A 27,328-nucleotide genomic window follows, 5' to 3' on the forward strand; every position below is an offset into this window, starting at 1 on the left:
TTCCTTGTCAACAGCCTCAGAAGGAAGAAGACAGATTGGGCAGTAATGCAAATAATCTTCTGTCCTGTACACCAGTAAGGTGAGCTGAGAAAGCCTCTCCCACAGCTGTCATTACTGTACTTGTCGCACAATACTGCTCTCCTTCCTAGGTGTGCAGTGTCCAACTGTCAGGAGGAGTATCTGCTTTTTTAACTATTCACTGACCTAGTATTTTAGAAGGAGCTGTGGAAACAACATAACAAAACAATGCAATGCTGCTAAAAAGCAGTTACAACAAATAAATTGTTCTTGAGAGACAAGGAAAACTTCCTGATGTGGTCCAATCATAAAATAGGATCAGGACTGTTTGAACTAATATGGTATTAATACTCATTACTGGCGTATGAGGGGGTGGGGAAGCAGAAGTCCAGACAACATGGAACAGAAGAATTATAATAGTAAACCCAGAGTTATTTCTTTCCCCTAAGCATTTACTCCAAGCAAAAGCATTGCTCAAGATAACATGAGATCACTGATGTACTTCTTTTGCTTGAACTAGGTATTATGTCGTAGATCAAAAGAAAAAATTAACAGAATAATCATTCTTTGTGGTTGGAACACTGTGATTAGATTTGGACCTTCTCTTTAATTAGAAGTCAATCTTTGCCTCAACCCTCAGGAGAAGGGAACGTCCACTATACCCAGAACAGATGACAGACCTCTCGTAACAACCCTCCCAAGATTAAGATGACAATTAAGGTGACAATGTATATTTATAAAGACCATACTTACATGAATACTTTCCACATTTGGGGTTGTGTGGTATAATTTCAGTCCTCTGTAGCAAGGGACCTGACTGTGACCTGCCTTGTTTGTAGTCTCCAAAGGAGCAGACAACATGACTTTTCATAGAAACATAGAATGGTAGGGAATTTAGTTCTCTTGAAGCTGAAGTAGCTGGAAACAGATGTGGTCACAGAGTCGTGGTGGGACAGCTGTCATGACTGGAGCACAGTCATGGAGGTCTATGTATTATTCAGGAAAAATAGGCTAACAAGGTGAGATGGTGGAGTTGCTCTCTACGTGAGGGAGTAATTAATACGTATTGAACTCTGCCTGGGTGGAGATGAGGGGCTGGTTGAGTGCTTATGGGTGAAAATTAAGGGGCAGGGCAAGGTAGGAGATATTGTTGTACAGGCCACCTGATCAGGAAGAGGATGTGGATGAGGCCTTCTACGAGCAGCTGAGAGCTGCCTCATGATCACAAATCCTGGTCCTCATGGGGGACTTCAACCTCCTGATATTTGCTGGGATAGCCACACAGCCAAGCACACGCAGTCCAGGAGGTTCCTACAGATTGTTGATGACAACTTCCTGTCACAGGTGATTGAGGAACCAACAAGGAGGGGTGTACTGCTGGACCTGGTGCTGACAAATAAAGAAGGTCTGGTTGGGGATGTGAAGGTTGGAGGCAACCTCGGCTGCACTGACCATGACATGGTAAAGTTCAAGATCCTATGTGGAAGAGGTAGGACACAAAGCAGGACCATGACCCTGGATTTTAGGCAAGCTGACTCTGGCATGTTGAAACACCTGCTTGGAGGGATCTCATGGGATAAGATCCTAGAAGGCAGAAGTGCCCAAGAGAACTGGTCAATCTTCAAGAATCAATTCCTCCAAGCACAGGATCAGTGTGTCCCAATATGTAAGAAAGGAGGAAAAGGAGGTAGGAGGCCTCCATGGATGAGCAAGGATCTGCTGGGACAACTAAGGCAGAAAGCAGCCATCCATGAGAGGTGGAAACAGAGGCTGGCTTCTTGGGAAGAGTATAGGAACATTACCAGGGCATGCAGGGGTGCAAACAGGAAGGCTAGAGCCCTTCTAGAATTAAATTTAGCCAGGGAAGTTAAGGACAGTAATATGGCATTTTTCAAATACATCAACAACAGAAGGAAGATTAGGGAGAATGTGGGCCTGCTGCTGAACAGAGAGGGTGCCCTGGTGATCGAGGATGAAGAGAAGGCCAAACTACTGAATGCCCTCTTTGCTTCAGTCTTTATGGCCAAGGCTGGCCCTCAGGAAACCCAGTCCAGCAGGGATAACAGGATGGCGTGGACAGCAGAGGACTGGCACTGGGTGAAAGAGGTTAAAGATTTGTTGGCCAAGCTTAAGGCTCTTAAGTCAAAAGGCCTTGATGGGGTGCATCCTAGAGTGCTGAGGGAGCTGGCTGATGTGATTGCTAAGCCTCTCTCCATCATTTTTGAAAGATCATGGAGGACAGGCAAGATGCCTGAGGACTGGAGAAAGGCCAATGTCACTCCAGTCTTCAAAAAGGGCAGGAAGTACAACCCAGGAAACTACAGGTGGGACAGTCTCACCTACATTCCTGGAAAGGTGAAGGAACAACTCATCCTCAACGTCTTCATTAAACACATGAAGGAAAAGATGGTTATCAGGAGGACTCAACATGGATTCACCAAGGGGAGATCCCATTTGACCAACTTGATAGTCTTCTATGAGTGCATAACCGGCTGGCTAGATGAGGGGAGAGCAGAGGATGTCATCAACCTGGACTTCAGCAAGGCTTTTGACACTGTCTCCCATGACATCCTCATCAGAAAGCTCAGGCAGTGTGGCTTGGATGAGTGGACAGTGAGGTGGATCGAGAGCTGACTGAATGACAGAGCCCAGAGGGTGGTGATCAATGGCACAGAATCAAGTTGGAGGCCTGTGGCCAGTGGAGTTCCACAGGGATCGGTTCTGGGGCCAGTCTTGTTCAACATCTTCATCAATGACCTGGATGAGGGGACAGAGTGTACCCTCAGCAAGTTCACTGATGACACAAAACTCAGAGGACTAGCTGGTTCACCAGAAGGTTGTGTTGCCATTCAGTAAGTTCTAGACTGGATGGAGAGTTGGGCAGGGAGGAACCTCATGAGGTTCAAGAAGGACAAGTGCAGAGTCCTGTACCTGGGAAGGAACAACCCCATGTGCCAATATAGGCTGGAGATTGACCTGCTGGAGAGCAGCTCTGCAGAGAGAGAACTGGGAGTCCTGATTGATAGGAGTCAGCAATGTGCCCTTGTGGCCAAGAAGGCCAATGGCATCCTGGGATGCATCAAGAAGAGTATGGCCAGCAGGTAAAGGGAGGTTCTTCTCCCCCCTCTTCTCTGCCCTGGTGAGGTCTCATCTGGAGTCCTGTGTCCAGTTCTGGGCTCCTCAGCTCAAGAGAGACAGAGAACTTCTGTAGAGAGTCCAGCACAGGACCATCAAGATGATCAGGGGACTGGAACATCTTTCATATAAGGAAAGGCTGTGGGAACTGGGGCTGTTTAGTCTGGAGGAGACTGAGGGGGGATCTTATTAACATTTACAAATATCTAAATGGTGGGTGTCAGGAGGTTGGGGCATCCCTTTGTTTTCCTGCGGCAGCTAGCAACAGGACAAGGGGTAATGGGATGAAGATGCAACACAAAAAGTTTCATTTAAATATAAGAAAAAACTATTTTGCTCTGAGGGTGACAGAGCCCTGGCACAGGCTGCCCAGGGAGGTTGTAGAGTCTCCTTCCTTGGACCAGGGGGGTTGGACTAGATGATCTCTAAAGGTCCCTTCCAACTCCTACCATTTAAAAAAAAAAAGAAAAAGAAAAAAAGGTGCAAAACACCTCACCCTTGCCTAACGCTAAGGATTAACACTAGCTCAGTTAAGTCTGTGGTTTGCCACAGATAAACAAAACTTGGACAAATACTCTGCATAAACATGGTCTAAATTTAAACGGTGACACTTGCACTGAGCAAAATGCTGCTTCTGAAAAGATAAATTTTGTAGTAAAATCAGAAATGCAATGTCTTACAAATGAGAGGATCAGAGCCTAAAGTACAGCTGCACAAACTGCACAGCAAGCATTAGATAGAAATACAGGAAGAAGGAAGAAAATATCAGTGCGACAGGCCTCGCTAGGAATACTTTTTCCCCCATGATGTAGTGAAGATGCAAGTGTAACATACTTTGAACAAGTACTTGATCAATCATTTCAATGTTCAACCTGCCAAATCAGATGCTACTTAAGGTAATAGATTACCTATACTGGAATGATCTGCCGACATCAAAGAATAACTTACAGTGAAATGACAAAGTGGGTTAGCTGTGCAGAAAAAGAAAACAAAAAAAGGAAAAAGTAAAAATCTCTTCTCTCTTGTGCACATCAGAGTAAGAAAAACGCCATGGAAACCAACAAAATAGAACTGCAAATTGAGTTCTCCCACTCAAATTCCAGAGGCAAAGGAAAATGTAGGTACTGACCTGTGCCTAGACAGAAACCTACACAAGTCCTTAGGGAGATAAACAAAAGCTCAAGTATCAGCTTCAGCACTCTTAAAATATCAACATGAAATTCTTTTGGAAAGAACTGAACCACTACTGCTTCTAAGCTGAAAGTTTACAACCTGCCGAGTCTGCCTCCTCAGCCCTGATACATATCCCTTAGCAGTATATCCCCGTATGTTTCCCTTAGCAGCTCTTCCTCCTCCTCTGTTTCCTTTGAGATTATTACAAATACTTTTGGAAAGAATTATCTTCCAGTCCTCTTTTCCACACACAAGATGAATTTTATGTGCTATCTGTCATGGAAATATCTTGGGGAGAAAAAAAGAATAATCATAAAGAAGCAGAATTATAACCATGACTGATTAATTTGGCACATCACATGGTACTTAAGAGAATTCCAGTTCTCCCCACATTTTCCATCCATCTCGGAGCAAAGTTAAAAGATAAAGTGATGCAGTTGTTTTAAAGAGAATTATTGCCATTTGATAAAGAAAAAAATGAAATCTTCTCAAAATTACCTTTTAAAGAAAAGCTCCATGACTGAAAAAAACTTGTGATGTATAATTCTGTGCATCCTGGAACTATGTTTTCTAGAACTAAGGTCTGTCATGGTTGTTTACGTTTCAGAGAATTCTAATAATGCACAAGTAGCATCGTCTTGTGTGGATGGTTCTCAGTATCTTCTAGAGGAGTCTCCTCCAAAAGGTGACGGGACACTGATACTTGCTTATGTACACAAGATGCCCAAATAAGCACTGAAATTCTTTCAGTGGAGAAGAAGGGTGAAGCTTTTTCTCTTTATTCCTTCAACAACCACCTCATTCTCAGCATTATTTTCCATTATGAATTAATTCTATTATGAAGTACTGGAGAGCAGCTCAGACAATGGAAGGAGTTGTTCAGTGCACCAAAGCAAACAATCCTTTAAAATTCCCTTTGCAGGAACCAGGAACAGAGCACTCTTTTATTAAAACAAACCCCTCTTTTCTTTTTAGGAATAAGGAGTCTGGAGGGCTGTCTAGGATGCATCCCTCACAATAACTCTTTACTGCTATCTGTGAGATGAATAGCCAAAATCCCCAAAGCAATAGTGATGAATTGGTGGCACTAAAACAAACACCCACAGGCACAGGCTGTAGATACCCACACAATCCCTAATTGCCAACAACTAAGCTGCACCCATATGCCATTTACTCCTCTGCTCTACCAGTGATTTTTTTTCTCATTTACAGATAAGTATAAACTGAGCGTGGAAAAAATAACATTGCAAAGAATAAATTAAACATAAGGATTTATAGTGTAAAAGAAGGTGTCGAAGAAATATGCTGCACAAAACTGCTCCAGCTTGTGCTACTCCCAGGAGCAACATCGCTGACATGCACAGCATGTGCCACTGACCAGAAACACATAATGAGCAGAAAAAAGATATATAAGCAGATTCCAATCTCAAGATTCACCAGTTTATATCCATACTTAACCAGCGGGATCACATCATGCTCTGAAGGACTAAGCCCAAAATCTAGCGCTCAGATGAAAAAAATGGAGACATATGATCCCAGTCTTTAGATGACAACACCAAAAGTTCCAATATCAAGTTCATGCTTCGAGCTATACCACTGATTTATTATATTACTCGCAACAAATCACTCTGCCCTCCTCTAATGAACATGCCTCTTCTGTAAAGTGGAAACACGGGGTTTTTTTTTTTTTCCCTTTCTTCCCTGGAGATCAGCATTCTGACCCAACTAATCACAAGAGCATTGGTAACAGTCCAAAGGAGGGAAGCAGATCCTTCCTTCTGGAGTGGCACTGGCTTAGCTCAGCTCAGAGCAATTGTGAAACTGCACCCCAAGGCTTTGGGAAGGAGATTATATATTTTTCATTATATCAACTTCTGATCTACTGGGAGTGTACAAAAGCAGGACATTCCTCTTTTTGCAACCTCAGAGTATGTTTAAAACTAAGAATAACCTGCTAATCCCTAGCCTTAAATATCATAAAAGCTAAATATAAAGAATAAGAACAATGGTAAAACAAATGTCATTCCCTAACATTTGCTTTTTCTTCTACATACAGCCCTTCCCTTTCAGATGAAGTGTCAGCAAGGTTCAAAGTCTCAAGCTTACAGATCTGTTTTACAGCCTGCAACACTGGGTGGATGGACAAAAGCATGAAATTTTTCAGTGTGACACACCTGCATTGACAAGGTAACACACATATTGCCAGCAGACAATAGAAGGCTTTTGAACAACAGCAATGAAAAACTGTATTTCAGGATGTGGGAATGAATTTGGTCCTTCTGGGTAGTCCAGTGTTTGAACTAAAAAACTAAATTTAGACTGTTCATTTGGAAATTGATTTAGTTCTAGACAGACAAGCAGGCTGACAATAAGTGGGCTCAGTCTCTCTGTCCTGGGTGGTTTTTGAGACTTAGCTAGAAAAAGACATCATTGGCCCGAACTAGTGTTATCATATTCCAATTATGAGCAAGGTGTTTGACTACATGACCTGCAAAAATCCTTTCCCACCAATATTTCCCCTGTTCTGCGATTTCTCAGTACAGATGCAACAGTAGCATCAGAAGTCTCTCTTCACTGCCCATTTGACTAAGGCACAACAGAGAAGCAGAGGTCTGGAGTAGGGGTACAAGAGCACCTCTCACATTTTAGAATGTCCAGTTTCCATACAGTACCCTGGATTTGAAATTTAACTAAAATACACAAAATTTGTTAAGCAGCCTCAAAAATTAGTAGTGAAATTATTCCTGAGGATAAAACAATAAAAGTTGCATAAATATCAACAGTAATTTGTGAGAGGCTTCTAACTAGAACTCTAGCTAGCAAGATTTCTGCATCAGAAGGAAGAGCTCTCATAGTCCCTTTCAGATATACAAAACTGGAATTATTAAAGGTCTGACTGCAGACTGACCATAATGGTTACAACAGAAAAATCTATCCTTTTGTTTGTTTTCTCAAGACCTCAAAAGAATATTGCCTATAAAGTGATGATGGTTCCACTACAGTCTGACGCCTGTACCTTAAAACTCCCTTCATGTTCTGTTACAGGCTTAAGATCATAATGAAAAGGCATCTTTCAGGCTTCACAGCTGATCTGGGAAAACACGTTCTTAAGATATAGTCAGATGGCTACTGTAATATTTATTCAATGCAATTTCACAAGATCAACATTATATAGCAGAGGAAATGGAAATTCAGAAAAGCTTCATTAATGGAATTCTGCTGCATAAAATTCCCTAAAACCAATGAAAAATACAAAATACCATTCATAAAAATAATGGGTTGAATAACCAGATCCTCACTAAAGGGATTTGTAGCCTCTTTGATCAGCCACTTAAGTGCCTCTTTGTAAAAGAACAAAAGAAGGGTTGCATCTATTTGTATTGTTGACTTGATGTATTTTAAATTAAAATGCCCAATTTAGTTCAATCAAATGAAGGCAACCAGCTGTAAAAGAACTCTAGTACACTACAATCACAGGGCAGACAATGTCTCAGTAAAAATTAGAATCTATTTCTAGAAATTAAGTAATTGTTTTCTTCTCCCTCCCAATTTTGAGCTTTCACAGTAGATGCCTATATTTTAAAAATGAAAAATCTCTTACTTTACTTGAAGTGATTGATATGCTACGAAATATCTCAATACACTGATGTGGTGTTTAGCTGCCTTCATCTTCTAATCTGCAAGGTCAAGGCAACTACAATGAATTATATGACATTACAAAACTGTTTTGGGATTTTTTGATCTATAATTCTTACTCCAGAGGAAAAAAACCAATCACCATAATTAAATGAATCCAGTCCATTCTATGAACTTTATTCATGTTCAAGGATTAACTGCACATATGTGCATGCCTGAAATCTTCTATTCCATTACTATCATATAATTTTCAGTTTGAAAACATTTAGAGATCTAAGACTAAAGGGCCTACTTCTTTTCACCCAATTGACCTGTGTTACAGCAGTGCATGACTGAAGATAAGAGCCAAGAGTGTGTGACCTGAAGTAAAATGGAGGAATAATCATAATTGCAGATCACTGTTGTCAGTACAGATACATTTTTAATACTGTCTAAATATAACAACTGAAAGATGGTTAACATTAGGTCATGAACTTCAATGTCTCTTCATAAAAGTTTAACATGGCAATAGGTATTATTTGGATTCAGGAGCATGTGTTTTTATCTTACTTATGTGGTAATATTTAACAAAATAATTAGCGTGAAGCAGTACATGAGGAAGATATCCACAGGCCCTGTTCTGCTACTCTTCACTTTAGATAAACTCTCCTGCATGGCAGATGGTTGCTAATTGCCAAAAGAGGCAAAAGATAGTGTACAAATGCACATGTTGTAAGCATTATCTAGTCTGTTTTCCTCCTTTTGAACTATTGCCTATGGTCTTTAGTCACTCTCCAAATTCCTTCCCAGTGTCATGCTAGATCCCAGCATCACCACTCAGAATATTTCACCTTCCTGTAGTATTTCTCCCATACTAGACATTTGATAGTCTAGTAACAAAACCAGAATATTTGTCTGAGTTACTGATACCACTATAAATATGTTTGACCTCGCACTATCTAAAGGCATCATCTGATAATAAAAGAACGACATAAAGACTATTCTATCTACAACAGCTTTTTATGCTTCTCACTGCAAATGAATTATGTTCAAACTAGATTTTAAAACTGTTCTTGTTTCAATGTATATGAGCTTTTCATCCCCACTACTGCAAAGACCCAAGCATAAACTGATCTAGAAATATACAGATATAGAAACATGTAAGAACATGGTGTTGTAAAGGACAAGCTTTAGACCTCTGCAATGACAAGAAATATTGTCACATGATGTTTTTATTAAGCTGATCATGTTCCAGACCAAAACTTAAAATTACAGAGTCTGAGGAGGAGTTGTTGGTGGTGGTGTTTGGGCTTTTTTTTAGTCTCTTCTTATCATAGTGTTCCACATCTGTGATTAGACTGGACAAACTTCTGGCAAGACCTACCAGAGCCTTGTATGAAATAAACTTCTGCTTCTCTGTCTCTCTCTTGGAAACATGGAAATGTCTACACTCACAACTTCATCTTACGACATCTACCTTATTTTAAGGCTCCTTGCATATGTCTTCATCTGGTCAGCTAGTATCCCCATGTCTACCTCCATTATTTGTAGTAATACTAGTGCAGAAATTCTTACTAGACCTTGAGTCCAGTGCAAAGATCTCCAAGGTCATTTTGTTCCTCTTTAGATCATGAAAGAGATGATATGTTTTGCTTTTAAGAGATCCATTCCACAACATGTAGCTTAAGGAAAAAGTAGACAAGATGCCTTTGAGCCATTTTCTCATGAGCTGCCCTCAGACAGGAAAGTGTCATGCCTGCGGTAGCTCCTCATAAACTGTCATAAGTCATTAAACTGTCATTCAGTTCCGAAATGCTGCCTATGTTAAAATAGAAGCATGCTTTGCACTTATTAAGTCTTGAATACTTCACTATTTAGTTTTCCCTCAGCTGTTACAGCAAGGGCCTCTGGTCTTCACGCAGTTGCAGCTCTTTTTCCAGACATGATATGACTTTCCAGATTGGGGATAAGAATCTCATCCAGCAATTTGTCACCACAGGATTATGCCTCCAACTATAATGAGAGATGAACCACAGAGTGTAGCATCATCAATTAGCACAGTATGTCTTTTAAGTAAGGCAGGTTGCTCCTGCTCTAGGGTAGAAGCAGCAGCGAGACATACACAAAACCATACTACCCTTTAAAAAATTACTTTTCTTCCTCACAGCTCACTCTGGAAATTACAACTATTGTGACACAATGGCCAGTGAGATTGATAAGGGAGAAGATATACAGATATGGTTAGAAAGCATATGCACTACTGACAGGAATCAAAGACTATTTAAAGTCGCATTTTTCTTAACATTATGAGCAATCTACATTATACTGTCAATTTCTCTGTGCTTTCTCATGAGAATTTGGAATTTGTAACCTAGAGAACTCAGGACAGTGTTTTATTGTCGGAGTTGGTCCATATTTGAAATTCCCATTCCATGGAAAAAAAAAAATCTGAAGTTTTACTTTGCTTTTGGTTCCAACTTACAACTTCTCTAAAGTAAAACAGTACTGGTGCAGTAGCCAGAAGAAAGGGCAACAGACAAACTGTTTCAACTTTAAACTAACCATTCTGATACAATTAGATTTCTTTTTGATAATGATTTGTATTTGTCATTACTGTAATATGACATGATCTAATTAAAGTTCAAACATGTAGACTGTAACTGAATCAATTTAAGAAAAAAGTTAAGTCTTTTTAATTATAAAAGGAAACACTGATTTATGTTTTAAGTAGATATAAGTAATCAAAGACAAAGGCAATATTCTTAAAAGTATAGGCAATAAAAGGCAATACAACTTAAACACATTGCTGGAAACAGCTATAGTGCTGTTGTGGATATGGAAGAGAAACACATCCTCTCTTTCATCTCATCACACAGTAGATAAGACAACAACTGTTTTGTAAAAAAGGCTACAGTTCCCTCTGTTCATCTAGCTATAAAAGCTACCCCACTGGACTGAAAAAATGTAACAAAAAAAAGCAGACTGTAAAAAACAAAAGAAATGGTCATATCATGTCAGAATGCTGGACACCAGGGGCATCCTTTGGAAAAGCTTTTTGCAAAGGAGTGGGAGAGTCGGTGTTAGGTTGTCTGCTCTACCACTTCACTTTGTTAAAAATCCATTATCCAATACAGGATATGGATGAGATCCTATTCCCTGGTGGAGAATTGAGAGGGAGAGTTTGGAAATAAGGCAAAAGATAAAGAATTTTCTAAAGACTGAGAGGTAAGAACTACAGAATACTCAGGAGCTTAACTGAAAATGTGGCCTTGCAAATCAATATCTCAGAAGTTCTGACTGCAGATGGAAATATTAAACACAAACATTTTTTGCGTATATTTTGCTTAATATCCATTTCTTTGCTTCTCTCAGTTTTGAAAGCTTAGGTGAGATCAAAGTTAGTGGAGTAAATAATAAAGCGTTGCTCTTCTTGACTTGAACCAAGAATCATTTTCCTTGCTACAGAAGCAAACAGTCCAAAGAAGCGAAAGTCATGAGGGCTTCTTGTCTTAAACCATAGTTTTACCAAACAATCCTGTACATGATACATAAGCAAGCCTTTGGATTTTAAGTGCATACAATTACAATGTACTAAGCCCTGTTAATTCCTTGAAAAACTTTGCCCATAAGAAATACAAACCAATTACCTTTAACATAAAGTTATTTTGGTATATCATTACTGTTACCAAAACAGGGAAGCAGAAGAACAGTATTTTTGTTTTTCTGGCTAATTTCCTAGTTCATCCCATAAGAGGAAAAAAATAAGGAAAAGAAGGGCAGAATAAATGCAGAAATATGGTTCTTACCCTGAAGAGCGGCAGTCTGGTTTATTTCTTTCAGAGCGATCTGTGAGAAAGGAGGCATAATATCAGCACAAAAGTTGGATGTTCTTTAGCAATACTAGTACAGAAGTCTTAAAAGAACTGTGACACCATATGATTAGAAAAACCAAAAGCTGATTCTGTTATAAAACTGCTTTTCTGCACTGGCCTACCCTGCTCGAGACCAAGTAAAATTACTGCAAATTTAACGTTTGTTAAAATTGCTCTATTCAAAACACAGTGCATTTAATGTTTTGTATTAAGGCTCTGGAAGCTTCCCCTCCCTTTAGCTGAAATGAATAGGTCTTTAGTTTAGGGTAAAAATAAGGGAGAGGGTAGAGAAAAAAAGAAAAAACCACAGATTACTCAGCGCAAAAAAATCATTCCATGAATCACAGCTGGCAGAGTTCCCTGACAGGATGGGAGAAAAATCAGCAGTTGGTTGCAGCAACATCTGCAAAGACACTGAATTCAGTGCAGCTCCATCTTTAACTCTTTGACTTCTGGGTATTCTAGAAACTGAATTAGTGTTTTTAGAAAGGATTTCGTGTATCCTGTATTTCTAGTAGATAATTTGCACTGATGAGATTGAACTGCAAATAAAAATCTACACAGTACAATCTTATAAACTTTTTTTGCTGAACAATTTCTCAGTTGCTAAAGCCAGCTAAAGATAAATTTCTAAAAGCTTTTTTTTTTCTTTTGAAACCTCTGATATGCAAACAAAGTATAAAATACTTCTCCTAAGAGTTAAAATTATCATACAAGCATCACAAAATAACCAGTGTTGTATTATTAGAATTCACGTATTATCAGTTGTATTTTAAGTTTGGAGTATCTCTTATCACAACTTTTTAACTACCTGAAAGAAGCAACTGAGATCTGTGACCTCCTAGAATACATGTATTTTATTAATTTATTAATTTTAAAAATAATTTATTACAGAAAGATCCATTATACAATTAGAAGGATATTCTTAGAGTTATATATAATCTCCCCTGACCACAGTAAATTTGCTTCCGATTCCATTTGTGGATTTGAAACAGAAAGCTATTTTTCCTGTGTTAGTAAGTACTTTATTGAAAAGCTTGTCTATACAGAATCATAGAATCATTACAGTTGGAAAAGACCTTTATGATTGAGTCCAACTACTAACCTCATACTACCAAGCTCATCACAAAACTAAACTATATCCCTCAGCATCTTATCTATGCATCTCTCCAGGGATGGCGACTCCACCACCTCCCTGGGCAGCCAGTTCCAATGCTTAATAACCCTCCTGGTGAAAAAGTTTTTCCTAATGTCCAATCTAAACCTCTCCTGGCGCAACTTGAGCCCATTTCCTTTTATCATTACTGGGAAGAAGAGACCAACATTCACCTCATTACAACCTCCTTTCAGATAGTTGTACAGAGTGATCATATCTCCTCTCAGCCTCCTATTCTCTACGGTAGACATTCCCAGCTCCCTCAGCAGCTCCTCATAAGACTTGTGCTCCAGACCCTTCACCAGCTTCATTGCCTTGTTTTGGACACCAGCACCTCAATGTCCGTCTTGTACTGAGGGCTCCAGCAATGAACACAGTTTTCAAGATGCATCTGCACCAGCGCTGAGTACAAGGGGACAATCACTTCCTTGGTCCTGCTGGTCACACTATTTCTGATCTAGGCCAGGATGTCATTGGCCTTCTTGGCCATCTGGGGACAACAGCCAGCTGTTGATTAACTCCCCAAGTCCTTTTCTGCTGGACAGCTTTCTAGCCACTCTGCCCCAAGCCTGTAGCATTGCATGGGGTTGTTGTGGCCCAAGTGTTGAGTTCTGTATTTGAACAAAATTTATTCTCTTAATAGCAGACATTTGTTTGCGTAGCTTTTTATCATGTACAGAAGAAATATTTTCCTCTACAAGTCTGATGTACTCATTTAATTATGTCTTCATTAAAGTGCTAAAAAATTACTGCATGTGAACAGTGCTCAAAGAAGCATCTATTTTTTTTCCATCCATAGGTGCTCCTATTGAGTTGTCATAATTTATTCTGTTTCTGACTGCACTGAAAAAAAGACAGGACTTCCTACTTGTTATCAGTATTCACTTTTATGTATGTAGCCACAGTCTACCAGCATTCTAGTCCAGAGCAGGGCCATCAAGATAATCAGGGGACCGGAACATCTTTCATTTGAGGAAAGGTTGCGGGAATTGGGGCTGTTTAGTCTGGAGAAGAGGAGACTGAGAGGAGATCTTATTAACATTTATAAATATCTAAAGGGTGGGTGTCAGGAGGTTGGGACATCTCTTTTTATTATGGTAGATAGTAACAGGACAAGGGGTAATGGGATGAATCTGGAACACAAAAAGTTCCACTTAAACATAAGAAAAAAACTATTTTGCTCCGAGGGTGAGGGAGCCCTGGCACAGGCTGCCCAAGGAGGTTGTGGAGTCTCCTTCCTTGGAGGTCTCCAAGACCCGCCTGGACATGTTCCTATGCGATGTGGTCTAGGTGACCCTGCTTCTGCAGGGGAATTGGACTAGATGATCTCTAAAGGTCCCTTCCAACCCCTAGCATTCTATGATTCTATGATATGTAAACAGCCTCTGGGAGCTCTCCCCCTCTGCCCATGTCCAGTCACCAGATCCACCACAACCCACAGGCACTACTGCAACCGACTCTCTCAGGAAATCAATGTAATTCCCTTTTCCCTTTACGTTTTAGTGAAATGATGAAACAAAACTTACTGCTTTTGTTTTTATACATTTTATTTACTGTTAAACTTAGCGAAAACTCATCATCCACAGGTACACTAGTCACACTAAAAAGAACAAAGGCAAATGTAATCCTATAAGCATGCAGTTAGCATTTTGAAGTAGAAATAAAACCTGTACCTTTGCAATTATATTGTGAACTTAATCGTTTAAATACAATTTGGCATCAAGTGTAATAAGAGACTCAAAGAGCTGAATCTTTCACTTCAGTGTTTAAATTTTTCAATTCTAGGTGCTATTTTGGCATTACATACAAGCAACAATCCAAATAACGTCACATACCTCCACAATATGAAATTCCAGAAGAGGCAAATCTTTTTTTTGCTGTTGTTTAAATACATATACACCTAGATCTACATTTAAGCACACACATGTGCAAGATTCCATTCCTGCATTCTGCAGGCAAACCCATAGCTTACAAAAGTAGGGTCACAAAAGTGCATGCCCACAGCTGATTCTCTTCTACTCTATATATGTTACCTCAACAACATAGAGATTTGTTTTGTTTCTTTTTTTTTTAACAGAAATAAGCAAGAAAACAGTTGTCATGGTTTAGCAAGGAGCCACTTTTGCTTGGTAACAGGGGGAGCGGGCTGCAGGGCAGACCCTGTAAAAAGTTCTTGGACTTTCCTACAGTTCTTGGGTTCAGACTCACCTCCAGTCCAATCTGGCGCCTCTGTGATCACTAAGTGCTTGGCAGGAGGTGTAAGAGTGGTACAAGACGGAGGCGACCATGTGGGCCCCATAGTCAGGAAAGGAGGAAGGAAGGAGCAGAAGCAGACCAGAGACCCCTCTGCAAGCCGTGGTGAGAACGCAGCTGTACCCCTGCAACCCATGGAGGGCCATGGCAGGCCTGAGAGCCACCAGCAGCTCCATGTGAGTGCACCCAGATGGGTGAGAGACTGTGTGGGGAGACAGCCATGGCGCAGGCCATGCTGGAGAGCCTGCACGCTGCAGAGCAGACCCACACGAGAGGTAGAAAGGAGCTGCAGCCTTTGGGATGAACGCATGTCAGAATGGCCTGTGCAGGGCTGCCGTGTGTGTGATGTACCCTGTGGAGCAGCAGGGAGGACCAGCAAGGAGTCCACCTGCCCTGAGGAGAGATAAATGGCAGAAGCTATCAGGAACAGCACTGACGGAAAACTCCACTCCCTGTCCCACTGAGCGGTTCAGTGGGAGAGGAGATAAAGACACCAGGATCAGGGCTTGGAGCCCAGTAAGAGGGGAGAGATGGGCAGAAGGTGGTCTTAAAGGGCTGATTGTGCTCTTCATTGTTGTACCACTCTGGTGTTTTCTGTTGGTTGTGTTTTGGGGTTTCATGGTTATGTTTTATGTAGTAGCATTATTTTCTGTTTTCTACCCCAAGCCCAGTAGCCTGGTCTGTTTTGTCTGGGACCATAAGCGGCAATTAAGCCCTCCTTGCCCTTTAGGAATTCTCAAGTTTGTGATACTTGAGTCTAACTGTGGTCTTTTGTCCCTGGATGGGCCTAAACCAGGACAACAGTATAGATCTAAAGATCTGAAAACCAAATCCTGCACTACAGATTTTCCATATCAGAGACATAAATTACCATAAAACACTACATCAAGTCTTTCTAGCACAATACTGCATATGCTTCAATTCTAAACTCTGAAAGTCAAAACTGCATGTCAGATTATAGCAAACATTGAGGGTTTGCTGGACTCACATGCATAATCAACAAATAAGGCAGTCCCCACTCTGGCACAGAAAACTGACAGGAAAAAAAGTAAATTTCCAGTGAGAGGGACTACCTTCCAGACATAAGCTTCCACAGACAAGACACCTCTGTTGCTGAAGTAATACAGCTCCTTATCATGCATACATCTGTTGTCAAATAGGCTAGGAATTCCTAAGTAGCTAGTACCCACAAACAAGAGAACTGGATTGTTTGATTCTAAGGTTATTTTGCTTAATGAACTTTTCTCGAAAATCACCATCTCCTTAACCTGATAGTCAGAGGACAACAGTGTGCAGGTGGAGCTTTGTGCTAGCACAGAGGTCTCGATCTACTGACAACTACCTTAGAGGTGCTGTGTGCTAGCATCTCTCTAATTTTACTATTGCATATTTTGTGAGCTAGTTAGATAGCTCAGACACACAGACATACACCACAGAGATGGCTCTTCTTCAGATAGAAAAAAAGCTCTCCCTGTCTGTCTGTCCTCCAACCTGCATAGCCAAAAACTTGCAGTCTCTCAGAAGTGACCATCTTCCAACTTACCACAATCTGTAGTTAAAAGAGATTTTCTCCACTTCATGATAGCATCTACTCTTTACAAAACCTTTGCTGCCCTTATGCAAATAGAGTCAATGCAGGAGAAATATCCTTGTTTATCAGCAGGATACACTGCAAGAAGTCAAGAAGCTTGCAGGCGGAGCACATGAGGTGGAAGAAGTCAGAGACTCACATCTGAGGCTGGGAAGACTGGCACCAAGTTTTAAGCACTGAAGCAGAATCAAGGGCAACATCAACACAGAACAATCTGCTAGTCATACCACAATTGTTTGACAAATGTAGTGTTTATTTTGCAAAATCATGCTGTGTATATTTCATCAATGGCTAGATATGTTTTGCCTTTTTCAGCAGAGACTGAGCAACAGACAGAAATGCCATGCTCCAGCTGCTTTTAAAAAGGGTCAGGTTTCTTTAACTGGTGATTCTCTTACTCTTCAAGCATGGGAAAACTATTTTCTTTGTTTGTTTGCTTGTAATATGATAGAAGGGTTTTCTTCTTAGGGAAAATATAAACAAAACCATCAGGAGACAAATAACTGAGTCAACATTATTTCAGTTGCTCCACAAACTCAGAATAGCTTAAGTTTTCACTCAAAAGACCACCAAAGCTGAAAACAATAGCTTTTAAGGCATTTACTTTTGTCTTTGGAAGACAAGCAAATAAAAGGAAAAAAGGCAACTCACACCAAACAGAGCCATTGTTTTTTTCTCTGTTTATTTTGCAAGCTTCTTCAAAGTATCTTGTTGCTAAGAGTGACTTCAACTGAAAAATGTTGTCTCACTAGAAAAAAATTTAAGTTTAAACATGAACTGCTGTTGAAAAATGAGTGCAAAGTTAACACATATTCAGCCACTTCAAACTTGCAAAGCTACTGGGGATCTTCCAATGCAACAACCCCCAAAGTAGGTAACTTCTACTCTTAACCCCACAGCTTGATCTCTATTAAAAGCTGAATTAGCTGAGGGAAGCAAAGGGGAGCACACACCAGTTCCATTTCTGGGAAATATCACATTTTTCATCTTAATTATGGGTCTTGAACACTCTTCAGGAAAAAGTCAGAACAACCAGCTGTCACCGTCATCTGCCTCTGCTAGCACAGCAGTGGTTTCATAATGAAAAGTAGCATGACATGCTTATAACAGTGCTTCTGTAACAATGGTAAACCTCTAGGTAAACCAAGCAATGGAAGCAGCGGGTTCTTAAGCAGTGCTGGCAATACCAAAATACAAAATGTGGACAGAGGTCATATTGTCAGAATAGGCAATTGTTGGAAGAGGCTGTACAACTTGCCCTAATCTGAATGCATGAAGCTCCAGTGAGTGGAATTTTGTAAACTTCCAGGCCTTAACAATCCTAGATGCCAAGATTCTTGCAGCAGCTTTAAAAAGCACCATGAAGAAACAGTGGCTTCTGACATTATTTTAGTAATGTGTATCATGACTGTTACTCAGGAATCACAGCTAAATGGTGCAACAGTCCCTGTTAGCCAACGACATTCATACATTCAGCAATTTCAAATTGCCAATGTAGAAGGAGGCCTCACTCAAACTAAATTGCACATTTTCTGGGTAAAAGATCTGCCTTTGTGCAGGATTTTCAGTGCTAGTTGTTTTATTTGGACTGAGGCAAGTAGTAACTGCCATTGATATTGCAGTGTTTTTGTTTTCCATTCCATTAAGGCGCAATGACTCACAGGGACTCTTCCTTGTTTTTAGCACTTCTCTCAGGTAAAGAGTCAGAACAATAGAGATTTATTCTGCTGCATAGAATCTACTATAAATTTAAGTCAATTTTATTAGGAAGTTCTACACAACAAATCCCATAAAACCAAACATTTATTTCTGTATTTTAGTATTGTAACAGCAGAGTCCCTTATCAGTTTAGAAGACAGAAGGCTCAAGGAGACATTAATGAGAGGCTTAGAAGAAACTGTTTTCATTTAGTTTATTATTTATACCTTTCCCTTTACTCCAAAAGGCCATGAAACCAGGACACACTCAAAGTTTACAGCTAAAGGCAGACAGTTTTCATACTTGCCTTAAATTCTACAGTATGTTGCTGAATTCCAGCGCAGTAAATTTTTGGAAAATCAAATCTGCGGAAGTGAAATTAATGAAATTAAACTAGTCTTGTCAGTTTTAATACTGAACAGCACCTGAATCTTTTAAGCACAAAAAAATCCTGGTTTGTTTTTTTTTAATACTTGGAGTAATGCTTTTTTCTCCACTCTTAAGCATGGCTGATATATGGCCAGAGAGGGACCCAAACAGATACCAAAGAATGCACTGAACCTCTATAGTTAGGTATTTAACCTTGAAATCTACCAACCACCATCGCAATTATCCAAACACTATACCTCTTTAACTTCCTAATGAGATGAACAGTAAAGTATAATCACCTTTAAAGCCCTTTGTGCACTTGTACTATATATATGAAAAAAGAATTTACTGGACAACAGAAGCCACGTTTGCCAGTGCTACATTTGCTGCTGATTTGCTTTTGTGATTCTGAATTTCCACTCCCTCATTCTTGCTCTTATGTTACTCCTGCATTGCAACAGCAAAAGTGTGCATGCACCAGTGTGAACATATGTGCCAGTAAAAAGAGGAGTGCTGTTGCAAAAACAAGAGAGAAAAGAAACAGACTGTGTTTCTCAAAAAAGTCCGTATTATAAAAACCTACACCAAACTCAGCACCAGGAACCAGTCTTGTCTCAGGCTCAGAATGATAAACAAAATATATAAGCAATCAAATACATCCAGTATATGCATGTTGCCATACTTGTACCTTCTACCACTCTTGTTTAAGAAGAAAATTTAGGATCTGGTTGTTTCTAAAGCTCTTTTTTTTCAAAAAATTAGTAACTCCTGAAAGTACAAATCCCCACATCTTCATATGAGATACCCCAGGAGATCAGTGCAATGTGATTCTTAGATTAAGTACTTCAGGTTCAAGCAGACATCAGTGTCTGCACAACACCAGAATCACAGTAGGAACTACAACACAAGCTCTACTACCTATTTTTTAAATATACTTTCCTGAGAAAAATAGCAACTGAGTCAACTTCTTGACAAACAAAAGATTTATAACCACAAAATACCTTCCTCTCTAGGCATTTTGGAAATCTCTGGTAAACGTTTCTCTGATGTTGCTAGTGTTGTCTGTAAAAGCAAATTACCCTTCAAAAGCATATTATCAACTCTTTCTTCCCAGATCAGAGATTCAGCGTGCCTATAGATGCTCTGCATATTCCTCAACTTGACAACAGAGCTCAGAGACTTACAGTATGTCTGCCTGTCATAGGGTGCCGCTACACAACGTGCAACAAACGCAGTACAGTTAGGCGTATGTAATAAACTCATGGTTCCTTCATTATATAAGCATTCACCCATTATATTTTCACAATCCAAATGTATTCAGTTATTTGTGTCCTCAAGCATTTGTCCAGTCCATCCAGAAACAAAAGAGCCTCCAGCTTTGAGCATCTGGTGCGTAGGTACACTTACTTGTCACAGCATGCCCCCTACCACACTGACTTAGGGCACACTCCATGCCTGGAGACCTAAAATATACACAGTGAAACAGTGCTGTTGAGTGATTGAGCCAATCCTGATAAAAGGCTTTCTGAAAACAGTATACAAATAATGACTTTCTTTAAGTCTTTTATGGGGCATTTGGCTTGTTTGTTTTGGATTTTTTCCCTTTAAACCACAGTTTCCTAAACTTGTGCATTCCTGGCCAAAGGCGGGATAATTTGAGGCTATGACTGCAGGGGATATCACTTCCATCATTTAAGCAGTTTCCTTAGACCTCCACAGTACAAAGCCATGTGTGGTAGAAACAGTCTTTGCTGCGTACATTTCAGGCAATCATTTACCATTTGGGGGAAATTACACCCTATTTTACTACATTTAAAAGATGGACTCTCTCTCTACTATGCTATATAGTAAGGATATTTATTCTTGGATGAAAAGCACTTTCCAAGTGTCACATTTCCCACCCTTCCTGTCAACCCAACAATCCTGTCTCATTGGGCAATGAAAAGTTTTCTGAATTTGCTTACCCAAAACAATATGTTTTTATTATTAAGATGGCAAAACTAAACAACAAATGTCTCCAGTGTAGTCTTACACATTATGTGTTTGGATGTTAAGTCTTATTTAACATGCATGAGACACAGATAACATCAGAAAATATTTCTACTTCTCTATCAGAGGAAACTAATTCAGCTTTAAAAACAAACGAGAAAAATCCTTTCTTGATTATTTCATCCTGTGAAGCCACTGTCAGCAATAGAGATGACACTGCTTCCAATTTAGGAATTAGACATTATGGTGAGTGCCATTAAGTGCATTAGGTCTTCACTTTGGGAGGAATTTGGAGACTGGGGTGATGAAGTGACTCAGAGAAAAAGAAAATTACTTATTAAAAGATTGTAAACCATTTAACCATAAATGAACAACCTCAATAAAAATAGAAGAAATGTACCAGGCAAATAAAAACAATTATTTCTCATAAGACACCATTGAAATACTCAAGGGCTTGTTCTGGGAATATTTTGTGGCCCCTTGTCACTGTTTCTGATGAAAGAATCCCAAAATTGTTTACCAAGTCCACATAAAGACACCACATAAGACAACACTCCTAAACCTCAATGATTTTGTTGCAAGTACTAATTTTCTATAGAAGTGCATTTGACACCAGCCTAATAACAAATTATTTTTCTCCAGTGACATTGGTAATTCTGCTCAACATCTGCACAGAAATACAAAATTCTGGGAAAGTGAATGTAACGATTGCTTCTCACATGCATTGGATTTTTCTCAAGTGCCACAAAATGGATTATTCCCCAAAAGATCTCTTGCGTTTTGTTGCAAAACAAAGATTACAAGATCTAGAAACATCATAAAAGGGATTAATTCAAAGGCATAAAAAATTGATTTAATAATGTTGGTATATATCAATATTTTGTTCTAACCTGAGATTAACTATCTATTATTTCAGGGCATATGCTTAAAAGTTGTGCAACTCTACGCTAGTATTCCACAGAACAGGAAGCCTTGCATTTGTCCTTTCTTGAAATGTGTCATAGCTTGACACATACCATTTGATAACACAGACATCAGTACCTCATGTTTTTGTTTTTAAAAAATGTGAACCACATGGCATTCTGAAGATATTTTACTGCAGTGTGAAACGAGTTCATCCATGTCCACTTCAAGCTAAGAGTTAAATATATACCAAATAGCCTTTAAGGTACCTTAGAGTCCTTCGTTAATGGTGTAACGTGTGCCTGTAAATCTAGACGTGTGCCCTATGATCCTTGAGGACCATCCTGCCCAGAAGTCATTATGTACAGCTGGATCCTTTGCACTGTGATCTCACGTCATGCAGTAGGCGTGTCTGTGCAGTACATGCCATCTCTGTAGTCACACCTTTTGCACCAGTCTGGCCCATGTGAAAAAAGAAGGTGTGCAGACTCATCTGACCAAGACTAAATTAGGGTCTTACTACAACTTTAAATAGGAAGTTGAAAGGAGAGTCCAGTTTAAAAAGTGAGTGTGCACCAGAAGTCCTGGCTAGTCACAGAGGAAGCCCACGGATCCTCAGTGAGTGTGACAAGGAGAGAAAGATGCAGTTGTCGGATACCAGTGCCATTACAGTTCTTAACACAGGTCCACTTGCCTAACTGGTGACGAACATATATATGCGTATATATAGATATCTCTCTCTCTCTATATATATATATTCTCCAAAGCTCCAGAAGAGAAGAAAATAAAAATGTTTTATAGAGAGGAAAGGCAGGACAAAAAAGAGGACAAGGAAATAGTTAAGTTGCAAAACAGAAATACCACCTGCTGTGATGAAAAAGAGGCAGACAACCCTTCCAGAGTACAAGCTTTTACACCACTTCCTAATAAGTTTAAGCAGGTTTTAATGAAAAATTGAAAACATGGTTGAATTCAACACATTTTTTAAAATATACAAATTGCAATAAAAATACTGTGTCTGTGTGTATAAAATGAAAGCTGCAAGTCACAATCCTAAGAAACGTGTTATCAACAACCACTCATATAAGACACATACACCTTTCATCCTCCACATGTGACCCCTGTACTTAAGGCAAGAGTTCACTGTACCTATCTCTGGGCTGCCTGAGAAATTACAGAGACTTTTTACATGTTTTTCCAAATGTTTAGCAATTCTACTTCTTCCTCCTTACAGCCTCTCAAAAAATACATAATAGAAAAAGTAGTTATTATAAAAGTAATTTTTCAGTTGCTTTCAGCCTTGACATTGAGTTAGTGCATCTTGTCATCAGCCTTCTAAATGCAAATTCCACCCATTTCCTTGCTACTTACAGTAGCACAAAGCAGTTTCCCTACTGTCCAATGAGAGGCTTCAACAACCATAAGGCTGCTTTAAATGAACAAGCAAAAGGATGGCAAAGCCATAAGCATCCAGAAACTCTCAAAACAAAGGACCCTGTGTTTACTGCAGATAAACTCATGCTTCCTGAGCCCTCTGGTAATGCTGGCAGAGACTTCCATTTCTTCTGTACCTTAGAGAAATACCTGTCCTCTTCCCACTCCTGTGCACACACCAAAAAGGCCTACAGATCCTATGAAAGGCAACCAGCCTCTGTAAATACAGTAATAAGTGCCTCTACATTGCTATGGTGCCAAAGGTAAAATACCATAATGACACACCTCAGTTAAATAGCTCTTGATCCACCAACACCAAGCCGGTGAATGGCAATTAAGAGAAATGAAGCAAGCTTAATGTCATGGTAGCAGCTACCATGCATTTCCCAGAGATGATATTGGCAATCTAAAGCAAGCTTTGGACACCAGTATGGAAAAACAGATTTTGACATCATGAAGTTATATCCATACATGCACTGGATATGTGAAGTCTGCAGCATTATCCCACCTCATTATTCAGTGATACCCACGCTGATAGTCACACTCTCCCAAGCACTGCTTGATCTGCTTAAACAACAGATTCAGTAGACTACAGCAGATGTCCTACTCTCAGGAACTCCATTCTCTGGTGAACTTCATCATTCTAGCCTGGAGATCACTGGGTGTTCCATCAGATGTACATGCAAAGGCTGACAAACTTATGACAAATGACAAGTGGCATTAGCCATCAGATTACCTGTGGCATCTGACGATGCTGTTTTCAAAGTACTAGGTAGAAGGAGAGAGGTTTTTCCCAAAACTTTAATTTTGTTCCCAAGTCTCATATTTTTGTTGATTTTTCACCCTAGATTGACAGTGCAGGCAGTTATAAAATAAATATAGTGCATTGGCAGGGCAATTTATTTTGAGAAAGTTATGAAAATGCTGTCCTTGTTTCCAGGCATTTATGTCTCCTCGTTTCAATAAGATGAGCCAACAGTATTTTAATAATGAGTAATATCACAGCACACTGTACACTCAAAAACTCTTGTAAATGATTTAGCACAGATGTGCACTACCTGAATCAATTTTTGTGTGCAGATTTGTGATATTGACTGTTCAGGTTTTAATGCAAGAAAGAGTGCACAATGAATACAAATTTATCACCTTAAGAAAACAACTGATATTAATTTTAGCTTCTCTCTTATAAATAGAACCAAATATTACAGCTGAAGAAAAAAAATCAAGTGGCTTCTTTTGTGCACGCAGTATTGTCTAGAAGGAGAATGGAAGAGAAATTTCTTTGTAGGAAACACAGTGCTTGAGAATTTACCAAGGTTTTTAGGAGTGTAAATCACCACGGCCAAAACTATATTAAAAAGCAAAACACAGCCAAGAAATTTATCATAAAATTTCAAGAACTAGTTAATACCCAACCAATATAATAATACCCAAATACCAACCAACACATAAAAGGTAGTAACTGATTTTATAAAATGAATAACTGTGTTCCTTTCTACCATGTAAGATTTGAAAATCAAAAGTGTTAAGGGATTCCAATAACAAATTGAATTAGTGGAATAAAAATCCACTGGCAATGATTCAGCAGGGCCTTTCAGATGCAGCCTCCAAGAAGCTGCTAATTTGTTAACTGCAGAGGGGAAGTGAAAAATTGAATCCTAGGAGATATTTCTTGCACACTTTCCTGAAGATATTTGTAAGCAATGGTAAGAAACAAGTCACCAGAGAAGCTGAACCTTTGTCTGATGCAATTTGGCATTCCTAAGGACATGAAAATTATAAAATTCTTGTGCCATGTTTTTTCCAGTTTGCAACTGGGGCACATAAGAGCTACTACCACAGCTCTGAAAAGCTGAGGCAGTATACCATATTCATTCTGGGAGTGACAATGTCAATCTTCTGCATTTGAAATCTTCTGCACATTCCATTCCAATCCCGTTTTCTTCAAAAGCCTGAACAAGCTGAGGTGGTGACTCACACACAAAATAAATACAACAACCTTTTAAAAAACAGGGGGAAAAAAAGGGCAGAAGGAAAGAATCACAGAATCACAGAATGGTAGGGGTTGGAAGGGACTCCAGTCTCCCTGCTAAAGCAGGTCCACCTGGATCAGGTAACACAGGAACACATCCTGGAAAGTTTTGAAAACTTCCAGAAAAGGAGACTCCACACCCTTCCTGGGCACCCTGTGCCAGGGCTCCCTCACCCTCACAGTAAAAAAGTTTTTCATCATATTCAAGTGGAACTTCCTGTGTTCAAGCTTATGCCTGTTACCCCTTGTCCTGTCACAGGGCACTACAGAAAAAAAACTCCCCCGTCCTCTCGACATATGTCCTCCAAGTATTTATAAGCACTGATAAGGTTCCTGCTCAGTCTTCTCTTTCCCACACCAAATAGCCCCAGGTTCCACAGCCTTTCCCTCTAAGAGAGAGAGATGTTCCACAAGAAATTAAAAATAAGATATGCTGCGTTCAGCTCCTACTGTGGTGTGAACGTTTTCAGCTCATCCTTCAAGCTGGATCCAAATACACCTACATACAGCTGTAGAACATAGGTATAGATTTGTTTTGTAACATATGCAAGACTTTATAAACCAATCAAGTTCATCTTTGAAGCATCTTATTTAAAATTCCATTACATATTGTAAGAAGATCCTAAATTTTCAAGTCAGAACATCAAATTGATGTCTTTAGGATAACACATTCAATCCATACAATACCACCACCTGAAGCAGTCAGCGTAGCACAGCATCACATCAGATGGTCAATTTAAAAATACCAATATCCATAAAATTCTGTGTGTTTCATATGATGTTGAGGGGGGAAAAGGAAGTTTTCCGGCTATATGCCATCACCTACTAAATCTATGCTTTCCTGCAAAACTTATTTTTGTCCTTCACTGAAGGGAAAGATGCTTGCCAAGCATAAACCACAGATCAACAGATGCTATATTGTCTTCCCAAGTCTGCTGTTGGAATGCCTCAGTAACTTTGGTGCACACTGTTTTCAAAGACAAGAGTAAAAATCTTGGCCAGGAATGAAGCCAGTGCTTTCACTCAATTTTTGTACAGTTTGAAACCTGAATAAGCAAGCCAGGACCATGCACTGAGAAGGCTGAAGGGGTCAGGCTTATTTACTCCAGCAAAGAGAAGGCAAACGAGCTATATGATCACAGCATCCAGCTACCTGAAGGGTGGCAAGAAAGACCTCAAATTCAAACTCTTCCTGGTGTTAGTGGACAATATTACAAGTTGCAATGGTCATATCTGTAGCTTGGGAGGCTGAGGTTGAATGCATGGAAAAATTCCTTCACTGGGCCGTAGTGCTGCACTGGAGCAGGTTACCCACTGAGGCTGTAAATCCCTCTCTTCTGAGAGGCTTTTCAAGATATGGCTAGACAAAGCTTTGGCTTGATCTAGTCTTGGCAATAGCCCTGCTTCAAGCAGGAGGCTGGACTAGGCTACCCCAGGGCTCCCTTCCAGCCAACACTTCCACAGCCACAAACACAAAATCATCAAAGCAAAGAAACCAAACCATGTTAAATGTAAAACACTACATTCAACTATAGAGAATAAGCATTAATAGAAGTAATTTCTGTCAAATGGCTTTGTGCTATCAAAATAAAATTTCTTTACATACTGCATATACTGTAAGATACTAATTGAAACTACACATGCAGAACAACGTTAGCTTTTAATGGAGAGACTGTCAACACCTCTGCTTTGCTGCTCCCAGATTTAACAAGGCTATTCTGTCAAAAGTAAATATCAACAAATTTATTTACAAATATTGAAGGTTTTTTCCATCTGTAAAGAACAATCATTACAGTAAGAGCTTCCTGTAATAAGGTTATGACTTATTCTGCCCCTCGCTGTCTACCCCTATTCTTTATGCAACAACCTTGATTTATCATTTGTTACCTTGACAGGAAACAATTGCTTGCAACACAGCAGCATGGTTTTTGGGCAACTGTAATTGAATGGGTTGTTCCCTGGTTACAAACTCACTGCTCTTTATGCAATGATACATTTTTGTGCCTTGCTTTGGATGATAATAAGAAGCAGCCATCTTATTTGTCCTTCTATATTTTCCTTGGCCAGGGAATCATGCTGTTGACTATCAG

General features: G+C 39.6%; 1 protein-coding gene across 3 annotated transcripts in view; it reads right to left on the reverse strand.

Annotated features, from left to right (window-relative positions):
- Positions 1 to 27,328, reverse strand: part of SH3D19 (SH3 domain containing 19) — a 91,858-nt gene that overhangs the window by 58,790 nt on the left and 5,740 nt on the right. For 2 of the 3 annotated variants that reach the window (XM_061993061.1, XM_061993062.1), the window contains one exon: positions 11,748 to 11,787. In XM_061993061.1, coding sequence (XP_061849045.1) covers positions 11,748 to 11,787 — 40 coding nt within the window. Of the gene's footprint in view, positions 1 to 11,747; positions 11,788 to 27,328 lie in introns of those variants that run through there. The other variant, XM_061993064.1, reaches the window with a different exon arrangement.

Source organism: Colius striatus, chromosome 3 (genome assembly GCF_028858725.1).
Source record: "Colius striatus isolate bColStr4 chromosome 3, bColStr4.1.hap1, whole genome shotgun sequence".
NCBI lineage: Eukaryota > Metazoa > Chordata > Aves > Coliiformes > Coliidae > Colius > Colius striatus.